Consider the following 18,481-nt stretch of genomic DNA (forward strand, 5'->3'; position numbering starts at 1 on the left):
ATGTTATAAATAGCAGCGAGTTGTATGCTGCAATTGATGCTTGTCCAAAAGCATTCACAATTTGTTGAAAGGAATGAGAAACTGCTACTAGGATGTGCACAAATGACTAATTGTTTTGAGAAATGCATGAACTGTTGTGCAAATGTAAATAGTGTGAGAAATGCACCAAAGCGACTGAGAAAAACTGTAATAAACACTTTAGCATGCAAAAGCCAATGAGCTTTGCATATGGAAACCACTCTTATTTGCTTTAGAAAATCTAAACGTTAGTCTTGTTCTTTGCTCTTTACGTTATGTAATACATCAGCAATCACCGTTCCTGTTCAGATGAGGCTCAAAGTAGCTGACGCAGACGTGGACCAGCTTTTGGCTCCAGTGTGCCACCATTACTTTTCAAAGGGGTGGAAACAGAAATTGATGTGGAAAAGAAAAGCATTCAGAAATGTTGTTGCGGGAGTCGTAGAGACATGTAGGCAAGTCCATTCTCTCCCCTTTCTGCCCGCACAACCTGTAATTAGCACAAATTGCTGGCTCCTTCAGCTGCTCTGCCGAACATCAACAAGCCATTTTTGTCCACTGATTCTTTGGCACCCGTAATTCCCTTTTCCATCTCCGTAGACTCTGCTGAGTCGGAAACCACTAAGTACTTTAGAAAAGCATGATGGCAGACAGACGGACAGGGAGATAGACGGATGGACATAGAGACAGACAGAGAGAGATGGGGACAGACAGATAGACCAAGAGACAGACAAATAGACAGATGAATAGACATATAGATGGACAGATAGACAGGCCGACAGACAGAGACCGATGGATGGACAAATAGACAGGCAGAAAGACAGACATATGGACAGACATAAGTACAGACAGTGGGATAGATGTACAGTCAAATGGACAAATCTAGAGACAGACAGACAGATCAAGAGACAGACAGACGGACAGGCAGACAGAAAGACAAACAGACTAAGAGACAGATAGTTGGACCGATAGGCAGCCAGAAAGATGGATGGACAGACAGATGAACAAATGGACAGACTGGCGATGAGATGATGGACGGACAAACGGACAGACAGATAGTTAAACCGAAAGAATAATGGATGAACAGACAGATGGGCACACAGATGAAGAGATGGACAGACAGACAGAAAGATTAACAGGCTGACAGACAGATAGATTGACAGATGGACAGACAGATGAAGAGATGGACAGACAGACAGACAAACAGATGAAGAGATGGACAAACAGACAGATAGAAGGACGGACAGATAGACAGGTGGACTGACAGACAAACTGGTGGACAGATGAAAACAGGCAGACAGACAGAAAAATGGACAGGCTGAAAGACAGACAGATTGATGGGCAGACAAACTGATGGACAGACAGATGCAGAAATGGACAGAAAGAAAGAATGATGGACAAACTGATAGAGAGACAGATGCAGAGATGGACAAAAAGAAAGAAGGATGGACAAACTGATAGAGAGACAGATGCAGAGATGGATGGACAGACAGACAGAAAGATGGACAGGCTATGAGACAGACATATTAACAGATGGACAGACAGACAAACTGATGGACAAATGAACATACAGACAGAGAGACAGACAGATGGATTGACAGATGAAGAGAAGGACAGAGAGGCGGATGGACAGATGGAAACACAGACAGACAGACAAACAGAAAGATGGACAGCCTGAGAGACAGACAGACTGACAGATGGTCTGACTGACAAACTGATAGACAAACAGACGAACAGATGGACAGAGAGGTGGATGGACAGATGGAAACACAGACAGACAGACAGAAAGATGGACAGGCTGAGAGACAGACATATTAACAGATGGACAGACAGACAAACTGATTTACAGATGAACATACAGACAGAGAGACAGACAGACAGATGAAAAGATGGACAGATGGAAAGACAGACAGACAGACAGAAAGATGGACTGGCTGAGAGACAGACAGACTGACAGATGGTCTGACTGACAAACTGATGGATAGACAGAGGAACAGATGGACAGACGAACAGACAGAGAGACAGACAGATGATAAGATGGATAGACGAACAGACAGAAGGATGGATAGATAAACAGATGGACAGAGAGGTGGATGGACAGATGGAAACACAGACAGACAGACAGAAAGATGGACAGGCTGAGAGACAGACATATTAACAGATGTACAGACAGACAAACTGATTTACAGATGAACATACAGACAGAAAGACAGACAGACAGATTGACAGATGAAGAGATGGACAGACAGACAGACAGACAGACAGAAAGATAGACAGGCTGAGAAACAGACAGACTGACAGATGGTCTGACTGACAAACTGATGGATAGACAGAGGAACAGATGGACAAACGAACAGACAGAGAGACAGACAGATGATAAGATGGATAGACGAACAGACAGAAGGATGGATAGATAAACAGATGGACAGATAGATGAAGAGATGGACAGACAGACAGACGGATGGAAAGATGGAAAGACAGACAGGCGGATGGACAGGCTGATTGACAGATGGACAGACTGACAAACTGATGGACAGATAGACAGAATGAAGGACAGACAGACGAGCAGATGGACAGACAGAAAAAAACTGATAGACAGACATGAAGAAATGGACAGACAGACGGATGGACAGGCTGAGAGACTGACAAATGGACAGACAGACAGATGAAGAGATGGACAGACAGAAGGATGGACAGATGGAAACAGACAGAAAGATAGACAGGCTGAGAAACAGACAGACTGACAGATGGTATGACTGACAAACTGATGGATAGACTGAGGAACAGATGGACAAACGAACAGACAGAGAGACAGACAGATGATAAGATGGATAGACGAACAGACAGAAGGATGGATAGACAAACAGATGGACATATAGATGAAGATATGGACAGACAGATAGACGGATGGAAAGATGGAAACACAGACAGACAGGCGGATGGACAGGCTGATTGACAGATGGACAGACTGACAAACTGATGGACAGATAGACAGAATGAAGGACAGACAGACGAACAGATGGACAGACAGAAAAAAACTGATAGACAGACATGAAGAAATGGACAGACAGACGGATGGACAGGCTGAGAGACTGACAAATGGACAGACAGACAGATGAAGAGATGGACAGACAGAAGGATGGACAGATGGAAACAGACAGAAAGATAGACAGGCTGAGAAACAGACAGACTGACAGATGGTATGACTGACAAACTGATGGATAGACTGAGGAACAGATGGACAAACGAACAGACAGAGAGACAGACAGATGATAAGATGGATAGACGAACAGACAGAAGGATGGATAGACAAACAGATGGACATATAGATGAAGATATGGACAGACAGATAGACGGATGGAAAGATGGAAACACAGACAGACAGGCGGATGGACAGGCTGATTGACAGATGGACAGACTGACAAACTGATGGACAGATAGACAGAATGAAGGACAGACAGACGAACAGATGGACAGACAGAAAAAAACTGATAGACAGACATGAAAAAATGGACAGACAGACGGATGGACAGATGGAAACACAGACAGGCAGACGTATGGACAGGCTGAGAGACTGACAAATGGACAGACAGACAGATGAAGAGATGGACAGACAGAAGGATGGACAGATGGAAACAGACAGAAAGATGGACAGGCTGAGAGACAGACCATTTGACAGATGGACAGACAGACAGACAGAGACACAGACAGACAAACTGTTGGACAGACAGATAGATGAAGAGATGGACAGATAGACGGATGGACAGACGGACAATCAAACAGACAGATGGACAGACCAATGAAGAGATGGACTGATGGCCAGACGGAGGGACAAACAGACAGACAGAAAGATGGACAGACCGACGGACGGACAAACAGATGGACAGATTGACAGATATACAGATGGACAGACAAAGAAATGAACAGACAGAGAGAGAGAGATGATGGATTAATACTTGCATTAATACTTGCTGAATTTGTAGTTATGAATAGTAAACGCATTGACTTATGAAGAGGACAGGTCATAAAACATGAACGTAATAGAATTAGCAGATCTTGGAAATATGCAGAGCTTGCAGTGCATCTGTGTTCACATGTACGCTTTTTGGGCTTGAATCTCCTCTTGGTGATGCGGGACTGCAGATGAATCCTTGATGATCCAGTGTGGCTTTCCCTCGTTCAGAGCAGATGGACAAACCCACAGTTGCAGGACTCGCGCTTTATAAACTCACTGACCTTAGAAACAGTCTCTATGCTATTTTAACCCTCTTTAATCACTACCCATCATTCACTTTTACATCTGAGAAGAGTTATGCATGTGACATTTGCAGTAAAAGCCTAAAACATGAATTCCAATAGAAAGTATTTGTTCACATTATATTGAAACATCTGTTTATATTGTCCAAAACTACACTGTGAAAAATAAATCCGTGTAATTTGCGATTAAAAAACAGCAGCTGTGGTTGCCAGTATTTCACTGTTAAAAATACGGTACAAACCGTAAAAAATAATTTCTCATTTTTAGAGTAAACTACTGTATTTCATTCATTTACAGAGGTAAAACGAAATGGTTGACCGGCGGCTGGGCACCGCAGACAGCCGCTGACTTGCAGCACCAGTGTGTTTACCCTGACCTTTTTTTTTTACAATTCTAAGGGTGCTTTCACACCTGTGAATCGATTCAGTTGTTCCGAAACAGAAATTACAAATGTTACATTGTTGCTCTTTGCTCTTGGAGCGATTTGCTTTCACACTGCAAAGTTTCTAATCGGACCAAAAGAGCTAAAACAAGTCACGTGCGAGTAAACTCTCCTTACATTGGTCAGAGTGTCAGGGTTTATTTTGCAGCATCCCGCTAAGCTGTCAGGAGAGGTGGTGGTTTAGTGGTGATCGACAGGGTGCGCGCAACGTGTCTGAGGAGAGACGCGGTGGGGAGGGGTGAGAAGGGTGCACGACGATGCCTATTTGAGGACCGGGAGGGAGACACGAGATTACCGGGAGATCATCACTCGTTTGCGGGCATCCGGAGACTCGCAAAACTTCCCGCCCTACTCATAATTCTCTCTTCATATAGCCGTATGCCTATTACATATCCATAAAACACATTGATATATCCGCGCTCGGATCGGATCGCTTTCTCACTGCAATCAAACCGCTCCAGGGTTCGTTTCAATCGAGCCGAGACCACCTCATTCAAGCGATCTCGGAGCGATTACTTTGGCGCGGAACAGAGCGCGATTGCCCTGTTCACATTCCAAACGAACCACGCTAACTGGGCAAACGAGATACGTTCCGAAACAAAAGTGTAGGTGTGAAAGCACCCTAAAATGCATGGTGCGGCACATCCAATGTGCAACCCCTTTACGATGGTTTTGCTGCGGACAGTTACAACCCTTTTTGCATCCTTGTTGGAACTCACACTGCTACCAATCGAACATTTACATTAATTCGGCAAGCTGAACACATTCTGTACTGTACAGGAGACATGGAGGAGATTGATTGACAGTAGTCTACAGCCAATCAGGCTGCAGAACACAGTGCGTTATTAAAAAAAGCATGTCAAATTGCACACACACTTAAAAAAAAAATCAGCAAAACTGTGAGGCTGCGAAATGTGAACCCTGTTATAAGCGAGGGACCACTGTACTGTAAACTGTAAAAGCCTACACAAACAACTTAGAGAGGGTTTCGCTATTTTAATGAAAACTTAATTTTTTTTCATGGCATGGTTGATATTTTCATGGAATTGCTCTTCCGCATCCCCTGTAATGTTTTTTGGGAAGTGCTGTAGATACGGGATTGAGCTTGTGTGGTAAGCTGAGTGTCTGGTCATATGGTAAAGACATCTGTCCCGTAGAGATCCTGCTGTCTGTTTCTGGGTCAGCTAATGGAGCAGAAAAGGTTTCCATATGAAGGACTGACAAATGATTTTGCTCTTCTACATCTCAGTTACTTCTCCTGGGATATGCTATATTGGGGTGAAATTAAGATTGAGTGAATGCAGTGTAGGAACATTCATTCATTCAATTATTACACAGCGGAATAAACCGCCAACTTATCCAGCAAGATTTTACGCAGCGGATGCCCTTCCAGCTGCAACCCATGTCTGGGAAACATACACACACTAACACTCATACACTATGGACAATTTAGCCTACCCAATTCACCTGTACCGCATGTCTTTGGACTGTGGGGGAAACCGGAGCACCCGGAGGAAACCCACGCGAAGGCAGGGAGAACATGCAAACTCCACACAGAAACGCCAACTGAGCTGAGGTTCGAACCAGCGACCTTCTTGCTGTGAGGCGACAGCACTACCTTCTGCGCCACTGCCTCACCCCATAAAGGAACATAGCATATTTAATAATTAATATCACATTTTTGTCCTGTAAAGATTGACAAGATATCTGCTCCAAAAGTTATATTATAATATCAGTCATGAGAAGTACTGTAAACTCAAAATTCAGAAGAAGGTGTGACTTTATAAACTTAACACTAAATGAATTTCACAGCTTCATGACCCCACTGAATGCAGTAAAACATGCACTGGTGTGATTCTGTAGTGTTCACCTTTTTCGTTCTTCTCATCATTCTAGCTATTCTGGTCTCTTCTGATCGTCTTCTTCTGTGTGTTTGTGTTCAGCTGGGACGAGAGCAGCTCCATCAGCAGTGGTCTGAGTGATGGATCTGATAACCTGAGCTCGGAGGATCTGAACGCCAGCTCATCTCTTAACTCTCTACCCACCACACCTGTGGGCTCCAGACGCAACTCCTCCGTCATGGTAAGACTCTGAACTGAGCTGGGGCTCATTTATAAACATGACACAAAACGGGCAGAAAAGTGCGTCTGCCACTTCCCACATAAAAGTTTTAATTGAATTGAATTTAAAATATATATATAAAAATTTGATCAAATAGAATTTAATGAAATTTAAAGTTAAATAAAAATTGTAAATAAAATGAAATATAAAAAATGTAATAAAAATGTAATTAAATTAAATATAATTAATTGAACAAAATAAAAATTAAAAACTTACAATAAAAAAGTAAAATAAGATAAAATAATAAAAAAAATCTATTAAAATTGTTTATTTAAAATATTTGATATATCAAATCATTTAAAATAAGAGTCAAATCCAAGCACTGTATTTCCATTAAATGTTTTGCCACTAAAGGGCGTTTATTCACAACAAACAAATACATAAAAGGAAACCATGCATAAATCATAAGAAACACGCAGCTCTTAAATAACGATATTTTAACAGTATAAAGAGATAATTACCGGTGAAGTTGTTTGTCTTAAAATGAAATATGAACATGCAACCGCTGATTAAAACTAAAAATAAATATAAATTCTAAGACACATATTGACTTCCGCATCTGTTTTTGACATTGTTTTTCTGGTAAACACCGGCATAAAATAACTCTGAGAGTTTGTTTAGTGTCACTACAAGAGAAAGCGAGATGGTTTGACAGTTTCAGGCTCTGGTTTCAGACTGTGGTTTGGTGTTTCTGTCGTCTTCAATTTATTGTGTCTCTGGTTTGGTTGTCAGCTGTTTTTCGCAGTTAAAAAAACAGCCTGAATGTTTCTTTCATTGATGAGCTGTATAGATTTTATAGTTATAGTTGTGTCCTAAATTTACAGCTTATGAAATTAATGTTATGAAAGCATCTTAAAAGGCAAGATTTATATATATATATATATATATATATATTTACTTATTCTACATTTTTGGCTCTTCATGAAGATTTTCTTTTCAGCTTAATGTAAAGAAAACATCCTTAATAGACTTTTATGTGTTTGTTGTTTTGCGCTTTATCAATTTGTGTCTGTAGATTTCAGTGACAATAATATATATTTTAAAGATAATTTTTTTTTTATAAATTTTTCTAAAGTATTGATCCATAAATCTCCATTTCATTACCATTTACTTGCACCAAACTTCACCGTTTTATTCATAAATATATTCTGAAGGTTTTCATAAAGGGATATGCTCTTAACTTGCCTCTTATATACAGCATTGTAACCAACAAATGTAAATGTTTTTTTTTCTTGCCTTTGCTGTATATTTTGAATTATGGAGCACTAAAAAGAAACTCTTGTGTTAAACCTTTGACCCTAATATGTCAAAAAAGAATTTTGAAAATGACTTCATCCAATGCTCAGGATTTTGTGGTAGACTTTTATGCAAGTCATAAAACCTTAAAGCATATTTAAGCAAGACAATTCAGAAAAGTTGTATTCGAATACAAAATACAAAAAAAACTTTGCAGTTCAAAATATTCTTTGTTTATATTAATACTTAAAATATTCAGACAGTTGGGAAAGTATGGCAATAACAAAATGTAAAATTACATTTTATTTACTTGTATTTTCTAAAATCCCTAAAATCAATTTTTTGTCATAGGGGAACCCAAATAATAATAATAATAATAATAATAATAATAATAATAATAATAATAATAATAATAATAATAATAATTATTATTATTATTATTATTATTATTATTATTATTATTATTATTATTATCATTATTATTATTATTGTTATTATTATTATTATTATTATTATTATTATTATTATTATTATTATTATAGTTATTATTATTATATTTATAATGGTAATAATAATAATTGTGATAAGAAAAAATTCATAATAATAATAATAATTATTATTATTATAATTTTTATTACTACAATTATTATTATTATTATTATTATCATTATTATATTATTATTATTATTATTATTATTATTTTTTTTTTTTTTTATTACTACAATTATTATTATTATTATCATTATCATTATTATATTATTATAATGTTGTTAAAAGCTTAATTGCGAGTAATTGCATACAAATACATATTACATATTACAAATACAATACAATACAAATTATAAATAGATATAAATACATGTAAATATTTTGGTTTATATATATATATATACATATACATATATGTATATATATATATATATATATATATATATATATATATATATATATATATATATATATATATATATATATATATATATTATGCGCCTCTGTCACCATCTCGTGGATGAACATCGACAACCGTCTTTGCTCAAACACAGGCTATTGACCGCCGACACGCTGTCTCTTAGAAATTATAAATATTTTAAAATAGGCACTATCCATATAAATAAACTGCGTAGTTGCAATCTAAACAACATTTTCGACTAAAACAGCCACAAAAGTACATTATCGGCCAACAGCAGCAATATTTGTCAAACTGTAGAGTGTCCTCTGCTTGTTGCTGTATGTGGGCGAAATAATACACAAGAATGAAGGGTGAAGAGGCAGTACGAGTGCTGTTACTGGCCAAATATTGCATGGCTATCAGTCAGTCAGATTCAAGAACCAGACGGAATTGTTGTATATGCACTGTGTGTGTGTGTGTGTGTGTGTGTGTGTATATATATATATATATGTATGTATGTATATATATATATATATATATATATATATATATATATATATATATATATATATATATATATATATATATATATATATACATATACACAAACACACAATATTTATACAAAGTAAATACACACACATTATGTAAATACAAACTTATTTTGGATGCGATTAATCGTTTAAGCTACAAAATATTAACTACAGTATGTGGTAACGTTTAGTTTAAGTACCAATAATCACTTTTAACTAGGGTTTTTACCTGCCTATTATTATGATATTGGCTGTTTATTAAAGACCTTGCTGTTTAAAGTTCATATTCTACATGATTATCTACATCCTTAATGTAATGCCTAAACCCAACTTCTATTGTAATTGTCTATAAGCAGCAAATTAGAGTTTATTAAGGCAAAAGTCAAAGATTTTGGTTTATTAATAGGAAGAATTGTATCTTAAAATAATGTTCTTGAGACACGATTCTTGAGATAATTTTAGGGACAATTTAATAGTTTTATGTTCAATCAACTTAAATTTGTTAAAGGAATTTAATTAACTTGTGTTAGGACAACATGAATTAAATTTGTGAAACCCTACATTTCTTACAGTGCCTATTCAGGCCAGGATAGCTTGTGAACCGGCTCAAATGCATGTGTTTGGGATGAATTAAGAGTAGATGTTTTCTATTGGGCTTGTCGTTTGCTTGTATGAAGCACTTTTGTCAGTTTCCAATCAAACCAGACCTTTGTTTTTTCCTCATTAAAAGCAACAAATGACAAATTTTCAAGCTCACACGGGCAAAAAGGCCATCAATAGGTCTTGATAGACTTTCAGTGTTGCCATGGTAACATCATCACTGTATGGATATGTGAAATTTTGTAGATGCGTCTCAATGCACCATCTGCTCTTTACTCCGGGACGCTGTGAAAAGAGAAATGCCATATTCTTGGCATCGTCAATTCTGGCGCTTTCATTGCGATATTTTTACCCTCAAATAGCATGTTAATGTGGAGATATTTCTTTCAGAGGAATGCGCTTGGCTTGAGACTTCATTAATGTGCACAGAAAAGCATCTCAGAGGGAGTTTTGGAGTTAGGATGAACTTTTTTTTGACGTCATGCCTCTTTAAGACCTCATATTAATCTTCATGTCTTGGTTTGTAGTTTCTACCTCCCAGATAACAGAAACACGCGCATCATTCATGGTGTGTTTGCACTGGTGAGTGTGTCATGAAGTTTTTATCCATGTGATTTCACCTTGAAAAAAACTGTTTCATCATAATTAAGGCGGGAAAGTAAGTCATGAATGGAAAGAGAGCTATGTGTGTATATGTTTTATATGATAATAATAATAATAATAATACATTTTATTTATAATGCGCTTTTCTAAAACCCAAAGCGCTACAACAACAGAGAAATCAAACATCCAATAAAATGCAAGTATACAAAAAAGTTCTAAAATATAAACACAGAATAATCAAGAATCTAAAAATGCAATCTTAAAAGGAAGAGTTTTTAGCATCTTAAAACTAGCTAGTGTGGAAGCATTTCTTACAGAGTAAGGGAGAGCATTCCATAAACTAGGTGCAGCAACAGAAAAATCTCTCTACCCCATAGATGTAGTCTACAGGGTGCTTGTTGAAGGGTAAGAGTATCAGCTGACCGCAGGGAGCGAGAAGGTGTATACTGAGAAACAATGATGATTTTGTTTTTGTTTGTTGTTTTTTTCTGTGAATTAATATCATTAACATTTTATTATATATATATATATATATATATATATATATATATATATATATATATATATATATATATATATATATATATAATTTTTTTTAATTCCGTTTAGTTTAATTTCTTTATTGGCATAATTTTTTACAGTGTTGCCAAAGCATTTTAGCTATGCATAAAATAGCTAAGCTTTTCACTCATCATAGCACACTTGCTGGGTATGATGTGTCAATAAAAGTGATTTGATTTGAAATATGGAATTTATTTACATCATTAAAATAATAACAAAAAAATACAATAAATGAAAAAAAGTGAACAAAACAGGAGAATATAGCTAATGTTAATTCTAATAATTACAATAATTAAGTAGACAGGTGGGGAAGGATAGCACAATACATACATACATACACATACTGTATACACACACACACACACACACACACACACACACACACACATATATATATATATATATATATATATATATATATATATATATATATATATATATATATATATATATATATATACATAATTATTGTTATTATTCTATTTAGTTTAATTTCTTTATTGCCATGATTTTTTGTGTTGCCAAAGCATTTTAACTATGTATAAAATATGGAATATATTTACATCTTTAAAATAATAACAATAAAAAAACAATAAATGAGAAAAAAGTTAACAAAAACAGGACAATATCACTAATGTTAATTCTAATAATTAGAATAATTAAGTAGACGTGGGGAAGGATGGCAATAGTAGGGTTACATATTTTAGCATACATATTTACCTGCAATTTCAGATTTTGTATTGTTATTATATACCTTTATATGTTTTGCATTAACTGTGCTAAAAGTCACTGGTATGTGTGTATATGTTTTATATGATGCTTTTTTTCTGTGAATTATTATTATTATTATTATTATTATTATTATTATTATTATTATTATTATTATTATTTGTTGTTGTAGTATATTTTTATTTATTTATTTTTAGATGTTATTCTGTTCAATTTAATTTCTTTATTGGCATAATTTTTTTAGTGTTGCTAAAGAATTTTAACTATGTATATAATGGAATACATTTACATCAATAGAATAATAACCCAAAATACAATAAATGAGAAAAAGTGAAAAACAGGACAATATTACTAATATTAATTCTAATAATTACAATAACTAAGTAGACAGGTGGGGAAGGATGGCAATAGTAGGGTTACATATTTTAGCATACATGCAGAGTATTTACAGCTAATGTATAGGCTGTTTCTGTCTGTTCGCATCTCGTCACTTTGTGCCACCTGGCGGCATAGTTGCAAACTGCTATCATACCTATAAAACACGTTCTTTCTTTTTTAGAGCGGCGACAGTACATGGTCGGCGGTAATGGCCATATTAAAGTCTCACCTACTGTATTTACCTGCAATTTCGGATTTTTTCTTGCTTATTTATGTTTATATTTTTTCATTAAGTGTGCTAAAAGTCCCTGGTATGCGTGTATGTTTGATTTAATGATTTTGTTTTTGTTTGTTTTTTCTATGTATTATTATTATTATTATTATTATTATTATTATTATTATTATATTTATTATTATTATTATATTTATTATATTTATTATTATTATTATTATTATTATTATTATTATTATTATTATTATTATTATTATTATTATTTATTCATTCACATATTTTACTCAGTTTAGTTTAATTTCTTTATTGGCATGTTTTTTTCAGTGTTGCCAAAGCATTTTAACTATGTATAAACTATGGGATATAGTTACATCTTTAAAATATACAATAAATAAAAAAAACTAAAACAAAAACAGGACAATATCACTAATAGTAACTCTAATAATTACTATTATAAACCGTATATTATTAATATAATACTTATAATTACTTATTTCACACCAAAGTGTGCTAAAGGTTGCAGGGATGCTTTTTTTTGTAATTATTATTGGTATTATTAATATTGTTGTCTGTGTGTGTTTTATAGTTGCGGACTGATGCAGAAAAGCGTTCCTTGGTGGAAAGTGGTCTGGCGTGGTACAGTGAGGACAGTAAATGTTTACGGAAAACCGATGGAGTTTATGACACCGGCAGCCTTAAAAGTGAGCCGTCCTGCAAGTGGAGGAAAACTCGTCTGCCGGACGGTCCTGCGATGGACAAGATGAATAAAGGAGAGCTGAAGAAACCTCAGAGTCTCGGACAGACGAGCAGTTTCAGAAAGAGCCGCAATCCTCCTGTGGGAGTCACTTCACCCATCACACACACCTCACAGAGTGTGCTCAAAGTCGCAGGTATGCTTATTTAGCAGATGCATTCAATTTGTTTGTGTGTTACTTTTTTTGTTATTTTAAGCCGTGTAAATTTGGGTTACCGAATATTGCAGTAATATTAAATTAAGTATTTATGTACTATACCTTCAAGGACAACACATTCACTTAATATGCAACTACCCCTCATTGAACCTACACATAGACATCACTTATATACTGTATAACTGCAGGTTTTTTGCTTGTATATAATAACTTTTACTGTTAAAAGCTATTAGTTACTAGTTAAAGTTATTAGTAACTAATAAAGTTAATAAAGTAACTAATAACCCTAACTTTTCTGACTTTGATTTTAATGCAATAATGTGCACCTTTTGTAAAGCTGTTTTGAAGCAATAATTATTGTGAAGAGCGCTAGACAAATAAGCTTGAATTAAATTTAATACTTGTTTAGCATAATTTGAAGAGGCTTTATTAGTGATTCTCAAACAGAAAATCAGTAATAAAGTTTCTTCAAACGACACTAAGCAAGTATACTGCATTAAAACATATTAATTAAATTTTACTGCAATATACGGTAAACCAAATGTCTTTTTAATTTTATTTTAATTTTATTATTGTTCTTTATTTCAGTTCAGAAATTGTGCTAAATATCACAAAAATCTAAAAGTGCTAGAAAAAACGTTTTTTTTTTACTAATATTGTTTTTTTGTTTTTTTTTTGTAATTTTTTATTTTTATGTTTTTTTTTTTACAAAATGTGATAAATGTCACAGGAATATTTATTTACATGTTATTTAACTTTGTATTTTTTATTGATTACTTTTTTGTTTTATTTTTTATTTTTTCAGTTTTATTATTATTATTATTATTATTATTATTATCATTCATTTATTATATATATATATATATATATATATATATATATATATATATATATATATATATATATTATTTTTTTTTATTTTTTTTTATTTTTTTTTATTTTTTTTCATTTTTTCACAACCTAGAAAGTTTCCTAAACTGGCTGGTATTTTTGTTTAATTTTGCTGTCTCTCTGTTGTTATTATTACTTTAATACTTTTTTACTTTTTTTTTTTTTAATTATTATTACTTTTACAACTAATCACACCCACACACACTCATTCACACTCATATAGTACATTACAGCCAATTTAGCTTATTCAATTCACTTATAGCACATGTCTTTGGACAATGGGGGAAACCGGAGCATAAGGAGAAAACCCATGCCAGCACGGGGAGAACATGCAAACTCCACACAGAAATGCCAACTGGCCCAGCCAGGACTCAAATCTGTGACCTTCTCCGCCCTCTTTATTTTATTTTATTTTATTTTATTTTATTTTATTTTATTTTATTTTATTTTATTTTATTTTATTTTATTTTATTTTATTTTGAGTTATTTTCATTTTATTTTGTTTTATTTTATTTTATTTTTTTATTTTGTTTTGTTTTCATTTTATTTTATTTTTATTATTTTTTTTATTTTATTATTTATTTTTTTTTTTTTTTTTCATTTCATTTTATTTTATTTTATGCTTGCATTTAGGCTTTAGTTGAAATTCAAACCGACTGTGTATTCTTAGTTTGAAATGTTTCAGACCTAATACAGACATGCCATAAATTAATTCAAGTCTCATTCTGGGCAACAAAACAAAAAAGTTTTTGTTCTCCAAATATACAACTTGATTTTCTCCAGCCTGCAGCTCCAGAAGGATCATATATTAATGATTCTATATCATGATTTGGACACGAATCAGCTGGATAAGCATCTTACAGTAGATTGTTTGTTAGTACTGTCATCCATAACCTCTTGAAATGAAGCCCATGTGTGATTCAGTGTTTTCTGAAGCATCTTTTCAGCAGATTTTTACCCCATTACACATTTGTGTGGAAACTTAAAAAGAGCCACAGGAATTGTATCAAAACTGAGCAACATTTACTCACCAAAATATCAGCTCTCATTATAGCTTAATGTAATGAACGGACAATATAAAAGTCACATAAAAATAATACTAATGAAAATTTTTATTTCAGTGTAGTGCAGATAGTGTAAGATGATAAGTACTTGCAAAGCTTCATATAGTGTCAGCATATATTAAGCAGACAGTCTACTACTACTCAAATGGACCAACAAAATAAAGCGTTACCTCATATACATACTATACAGTATATCAGTGATGCCCAAACTTTTTCTTATGAAGGGCCAGAAACCAAACTTGATTGAGGGTGTGGGCCAAAGGTACATCTTAATATTAAAAATAAATTAAAAATATACTTCAATAATATTACTAATTTTGTTTTTTTTATATATTTTATAATAAACTTCTTACAATAAAAATATTAAAAAACACATTTATAACACAGTTATGTTCAATGCTAAATACACAAGTCAAGTTGAACCTTGATTTGCTCTTCGATGTCTCGTGTTAGAGATCTGCGCGGGACTAAATTTTGAATCCCGCACCCTCCAGGTTTTAGCCCGAACCCGACCGCTCCCGCTTATATTAAGAATTTGTTTTCCTGCTGCCTGACCCGCCCTGTTATCTGGCCGCCGCGCCCGATCCCGCTAAAGAGCGGGGGAGAACAAAACCAAAAATCTCCCAGCTATACAGTCCAGACAGCCAAGCTGTCTGTATAAACACACACAAACAGCACCAAGCACACACACACACACACAGACAAAGCTCTCTCTCTGTCATACACGCGCGCGCACTAACACACAAGCACCAAGCAGACACACAGGCGTTTGCTGTTATAAAAGCTCAAAGGGTTGTAATACCATGTATCAAGTACCAAACCTCTCTCTCTCTCTCTCTCTCTCTCTCTCTCTCTCTCTCTCTCTCTCTCTCTCTCTCTCTCTCTCTCTCTCTCTCTCTCTCTCTCTCTCTCATTCGCGCGCGCACTAACATACACAAGCACCAAGCACACACACAGGCAAAGCTCTTTCTCATTCGCATGGCAATATCCGCGATATTGCTAGACAGCCSSCTCCCGTCCCAAATTAAACCCGTTACCGACCGCTCCCGCGATTTATTCGGAAATTTATTCCCGCGCCGCAGAAATCTGGTCGGACCTCTATGCAGACCTCTATCTCGTGTTGTCCATCTTCGAGTGAAAGTATTTACATTTTACAAAAATCTACTTCATTCCCAACATTTAATTAAATCATTACATTTCAGGTTTACTTTTTAGTAGCTCAACAACTAAACAAAAGGTTACATTTAATTAGAAATGACAATCTCTGTTGAAGGCGTTCGCCGCAACCTTCATATCTAATTCTTCTCAGATGGGATGGCGGGCCAAATTAAAGGTTACCATGGCAAACTTTGCCCTGCGAGCCCTATTTTGGGTGTCTCAACTATATATAAATGCCTGCTTTTGCAATATTTTGATCTTTAATATTCCTTATATTTCTTTTATCTTTGCCATGATAACAATACATCATGTTTTACTAGTTATTTTGCAAAGTACTAGGATTCTGCTTAAAGGGGACCTATTTTACACCTTTTTCAAGATATAAAATAAGTCTATGATGTCCCTAGAGAGTGTGTGTGAAGTTTCAGCTCAAAGCACCACACAAATAACCTTTTATAACTCTAAAACTGACCCTTTCAGGCTTTGAGCCTAATTTGTGCCGTTTTGGCGACTGTTGCTTTAAATTCAAATGAGATTGCCCTCTTTTTAAAAGAGAGCGGATCTACAGATGCATATGTGTCAGCATAGTGGCAGATTCAAAAACAAGACTATCGTCTTATGCTAATGAGGGAAAGATGGTCCCTAGTAGGTGGGGCTTTTCCCCTCTGATGACACATACAAAGGGAGGATGTCGATTAAAGTGTTTCTGCAGGCTGTTTTTTATAAAGTATGATTTTAAAAAATAAAATTAATACATTTTCACCATTAGAAGATGGTTATATTTATGCACTGCTGCCCCACAACTGTCTTTAAACCTCGTATAAAAGTGATTTTTGCATAATAGGTCCCCTTTAAAGTGCAACTTAATTAGATTAACTAAGCAAGTCCTTGGATTAACAGTAGTCTGTTCTGTAGCCAATTGAAACATATCCATGCATAAAAGTCATGTTGGTTTAATGCGTAACTCTTTATTTTCAGAATTACTTTGCTATACTGTGTTTTTAACTTTCTTCGAGAGCCTGAGCAGATTTCTAAAGAGAGAAGCCTGTCAGGTTTATCATTTTAGCCTCTTCTCTTCATGTTGTTTACCTGTGGGCAGTGTAACCTTTCTGTGCACCCTCTATAGTTCAGAATGACATTTAAATGTCAGGAATTGAGTTCATTTATTAGAAGAAAACCAGCAGCCATGGTGCCGTGTGGAATAATTCTTTGTCATATTTAATTCCCTCATTAAAGTGGTTCTGTTATTCCATTTTAAGACATTATATAAGTGTACCCAGAATGTATCTGTGAAGTTTACACTCAAAATGTCACGAATCATTTATTAAAACGTACTGCAAATGCCTCTTTTTTTTTTTTTTCTTTGTTGAAGCAAAAACACACCATTTTGTGTGTCTCTTTAAATGCAAATTATCTGCTAGCTCTGCCCCCTTTCAGATAAGGGTGGAGCCTTTACAGCTTATGCTTTAGTTACTCACAATTCCACATTTTTAAAAATTTGCATATATTTTACTTTTTTGTTTATTTGTTTGTTTGTTTATTTGCCAAGGACAGTGTACATTAATTAGCATTTCTGCAAATCCACCAGAATTAGCCAGAAGGCTATTTTTCATCTGTTGTCCCCGAACAACCAAAAAAAAAAACAAAAAAAAAACAATACAACAATTATACAATCATTCAAACATAGTTAAAAATGACTGAAATATACATGGTTATGTAGATGTTAATAAAAAAAGAATATATACATTTTAAAGTAAACTCCATTTTGTAATAGAGATAAAACTAGTTGAAACACATTTAAACAACAGATCATTAAGATGGTAGGCACAAATGGAAACATGCTAGGTTCATTCTTAT

The 18,481-nt window shown here is 34.6% G+C and overlaps 1 protein-coding gene across 18 annotated transcripts in view; it reads left to right on the top strand.

Annotated features, from left to right (window-relative positions):
* nav1b (neuron navigator 1b) overlaps positions 1–18,481 on the top strand; it is a 214,166-nt gene that overhangs the window by 138,399 nt on the left and 57,286 nt on the right. For all 18 annotated transcript variants that reach the window (XM_073954708.1, XM_073954705.1, XM_017356758.4 and 15 more), the window contains 2 exons: positions 6,662–6,800; positions 13,187–13,490. In XM_073954708.1, the coding sequence (XP_073810809.1) occupies positions 6,662–6,800; positions 13,187–13,490 (443 nt within the window). The remainder of the gene's footprint in view (positions 1–6,661; positions 6,801–13,186; positions 13,491–18,481) is intronic.

This window comes from Danio rerio, chromosome 6, assembly GCF_049306965.1.
Source record: "Danio rerio strain Tuebingen ecotype United States chromosome 6, GRCz12tu, whole genome shotgun sequence".
NCBI lineage: Eukaryota > Metazoa > Chordata > Actinopteri > Cypriniformes > Danionidae > Danio > Danio rerio.